The sequence below is a fragment of the Phalaenopsis equestris genome, unplaced genomic scaffold, assembly GCF_001263595.1.
Source record: "Phalaenopsis equestris unplaced genomic scaffold, ASM126359v1 Scaffold197845, whole genome shotgun sequence".
Classification (NCBI taxonomy): domain Eukaryota; kingdom Viridiplantae; phylum Streptophyta; class Magnoliopsida; order Asparagales; family Orchidaceae; genus Phalaenopsis; species Phalaenopsis equestris.
In genome coordinates, this window is record NW_018217794.1 from 262 (window position 1) to 4,150 (window position 3,889).

Genomic DNA, 3,889 nt, shown 5'->3' on the forward strand with positions numbered 1-3,889 from the left:
ACTTATAAAGGCTGATATATTTAGAGAAATCGATTCAACTTTAAACGAATTTAAATTCTCATTTTCTTACTAAATATTTAAATTCAAATTAAATATGAAATGATTGTAAAATTGGAGAAAATATTATGTCTGAATTTCTCTTCCCCTTCCATGAATCACATCTATTATCCAAACAAAATATTTTTTGGATAAAATTTAGATCATAGAATAAAAATTTTAGAAATACATAAAGGTTGTGTCTTTTTAATGTTGGGTGCGATTCAATAAATCCTATTGAAATAATGGGACTAAACACCTCTTAATTGTTTGGGAAGATATGACAGAAATATTAAGATTTATGAATCTAAATTATTTTAGGAATGTAAATCTAATTTAGATATAAAATATTCTACCACATGGGTTTTAGCGATTCATCAAATAAGATGGTACATAGGGTTTTCCAGTCCCTTCCTTGTTCTGAGACGCTGCTCTTCAGAAGCTCAACTTCTCCTTGTAGCTGCAATCTCTGAAGGGGCAAGATGTCGATGATCTTAGATGCCTTTGTAGGCAAGTGCTTGGAGAGGCTGACGAGTTTTATTGACGAGAAGGCAGCCATGTTGCTCGGCGTTAAAGAAGATCTGAAAAAGCTGCAAAGGCTAATGGTAAGGATTCAAAAAGTTTTGGATGACGCTGAGAGGAAAAGATTGGAAGACTCCGCCATAAACAACTGGATTAGCGAGCTCAGAGATGTCATGTATGATGCAGAGGACATCATTGATCTCTGCTTGATCGAGGGCTCCCAATTGCTTGATGAAAAGCCCTCTTCCTCTTCGAAATCCTGCTGCAACTCCTCTTTCTTCTCTTGCTTTCTCAGTGCTCCACATCGCTATGAGATTGGTGAAAGGATTAATAACCTCAATGGTAGGCTTGAAGAGATCTACAAAGACCGGTCACAGTTCAACTTAGATCATCATAACTCTAAAACAAATCCTACAATGGTGAATAGTCATCAGACTTCTCCAATAGCAGCTGAGCTTGAAGTTGTTGGCAGAGAGATTGAAGACGCAACCAAAGAACTGATTAAGTTGATGACTAGAGGGGATGTGAGGAAACTTAGCGTTTTTGCAATTACGGGCATGGGAGGGATAGGGAAGACCACTTTAGCTCAGAAAATTTTCAACCACCACAAGATTCAAGCTGAGTTCCAGATCAAAGAATGGGTCTGTGTCTCACAAAATTACAATGAGATTGATTTGCTGAAACAAATGCTAAGAGGAGCTAAGATGAGTTATGGAGATGCTAATACTAAAGCAGAGCTTGAGCCTTTAGTAAGATCAGCCATATCCGGGAAGAGTATTTTTCTGGTACTTGATGATGTATGGAGAGCTGATGTATGGATTGATTTGCTTCGAAAACCACTTCATAGCGCGCAGATTGATGCTTTGATCTTAATCACAAGCAGAGATGAAAATGTTGCCAAGCAAATGGGAAGTGTATACATTCATCCTGTTGTTCAACTTCCAGTTGAAACTGGATGGGAAATGCTCAAAAGAAGGCTTGTAATGATCGGTGGAAGAGAGGAAGTGATTTATAATCTGAGAGAAATCGGTATTCAAATCATTGAAAAATGTCATGGTCTTCCTCTTGCTATAAAGGCTATGGCTGGAGTTCTAGCAAGGAAGGAGCCAGTTGTGCATGAGTGGAAGAAGGTTCTCAACAATAATGCATGGTGCATGAGCAAGCTTCCTGAAGAGCTCAGGGGTGCATTATACCTCAGCTATGATGACCTGCCATCTCCCTTGAAGCAATGCTTTCTGTATTGCTCTCTGTTCCCTGCGGATTGGATGTTGTTCCGTGAAGATCTTGTTAGACTGTGGGTAGCAGAAGGGTTCATAAAAGAAGAGGGACATTCTTTAATGGAAGATACAGCAGAGGAATACTATCACGAGTTAACTCGGAGAAACCTTCTGCAGTTGAATCCTCTTAACTATGAGGGTACATATTGCAAAATGCATGATTTGTTTCGAGCTCTTGCTCAGTTCATATCCCGGGATGAAGGTTTCAGCGGAAATGTTACAGAAAAAACCACCATACCATTGACAAAGCCAAGACGGCTAGCAGTGGCAGGGAAAGGGACAGCTACTGGTGTCCTTGGTGCAATACCTGAGTCGAAATGTTTGAGAACTTTGTTCATTTTCAGTGGATTTCAAGCAGTTGATTTTAAAGAGTTGGTAAGATTTATGCATCTTCGAGTTCTTGACCTTACAGAAAATGAGATAGAAAGCATTCCTAATGCCATTGGAGATTTAGTTCATTTGAGACATCTTGATCTCGACAGAACACTTATAAGAGAGCTGCCTGAATCAATTGGGCGATTAACTAACTTACAATTTCTGAGTCTTTGTGGATGTAAAAATTTGACATATTTGCCAAGTAGTATTACTCAGCTACAAAATCTAAGGCGTTTGGCTCTTTCTGATACGCCGCTTAAGTTCATACCCAAAGGCATAGAGAGATTGAAGCAGCTCAATGGCCTCAAAGGATTTGTTGTGGGAGATGACGGTATCAGTAATCAGGTTGGAGGAAAACAGGTAATAATGCACAGTACATTGAAGGAGCTTAGCTCTCTTTCCAAACTTAGCATCCTCAACCTATACAATCTGGAAAGGGCTCATTCAGGCTCTTTAGTTCTTGGACAACTTTCTCAACTCAAGGAGCTGCTGCTTTCCTGTAGTCCTGTTCATAGTAATGATCACAAAAACGAGGAACCCTTTTTAATTGAAAAGCTCTTTGAGGAATTAGTCCCATCCAAATCCCTGGAACAACTGTATATCAAAGGATACTTCGGCCTAAGTTACCCGAAGTGGATGCTATCACTGTCACTTGGATCATATCTTCCATATTTATCAATCTTAGATCTAGTGGACAACATGTCGTGTCCTCTGCTTCCTCCGCTGGGCCAATTGCCACAATTGAGAATACTTTATATTGCTGGAGCAAATGCAGTCAAATGCATTGGACTAGAATTTCTTGGTGGAGGTGTAGCAGCAGCAAGGTCTGAGCGCAAAATAGCTTTCCCAATGCTTCAACTTCTTACGTTCCATCGCATGGAGAATCTGGATGAATGGTTCTTTTCGTATGAACAATTAGAGAAGAGTGATGGTTCACAGAAACTCGTGCTATTTCCTCGTTTGCATGAACTGATCATTGTAGACTGTCCTAGGCTGAGATCACTTCCTAATGGACTGGGTAGAACTGGTTTGAAAAAGCTTTTTGTTACCGGAGCTAATAGGATTAAAGAAGTATGTAATCTCACCCACATAGCTGAATGGGTTGACATGCATTTCAATCCAAGCTTGGAGAGGATCTCAAATCTTCCTGCACTGAAACGCCTTGCATTGAGAGAGTGCTATGCTTTAAAATATGTGGAGAGTTTGGATGGGTTGCGGCAGCTGGAACTCGTTGATGATTCCATGGATTGTCTACCAGAGTGGTTACTGAGGCTTATTGAAGAGAGGCTAAGTGGAAGAGAAGCTCAGGAAGATGAAGATGATTTCCTGCTTCAGTTATGGTGCAATGAAAGGGTGCTTAGAAGATGTCTGAGAGGAGGGGAAGATTGGGCTCTTATCGAGCAAATTCCACGGCTGAACGCTTACGTTAAAGAGGGAGAAGGATATCTGCGCTTCGTTAAGCAACCTTTCTGCTACGAGACCAACTTTTGAGCTCTATAATAACTCGTCAAATAATAAATGGAGACAGAGGGAATTAAAGAGATTTACTTTTAAGCCTCTTCACTGGATTTTTCTTTGCTTTTCTACGAGCTGTATACTCTTTAAACTTAATAGATCATTCTTCTTAATGAACATAGTTCACATGATTAATGTAAGCACCGGTGCCTTTTTTTTTTTTT

The 3,889-nt window shown here is 39.8% G+C and overlaps 1 protein-coding gene across 1 annotated transcript; it reads left to right on the top strand.

Annotated features, from left to right (window-relative positions):
• The first annotated feature begins 438 nt into the window (after window positions 1–438).
• LOC110035483 (putative disease resistance protein RGA3) lies at window positions 439–3,869 on the top strand. The gene has a single exon (XM_020739713.1). The coding sequence runs from the start codon at window positions 519–521 to the stop codon at window positions 3,699–3,701; it is 3,183 nt and encodes a 1,060-aa protein (XP_020595372.1). The 5' UTR covers window positions 439–518; the 3' UTR covers window positions 3,702–3,869.
• The last annotated feature ends 20 nt before the right edge of the window (window positions 3,870–3,889 follow it).

Excerpts from the sequence above, each read along its gene's own strand:
- LOC110035483 (XM_020739713.1), top strand. The coding sequence starts at position 519 with ATGTCGATGATCTTAGATGCCTTTGTAGGCAAGTGCTTGGAGAGGCTG.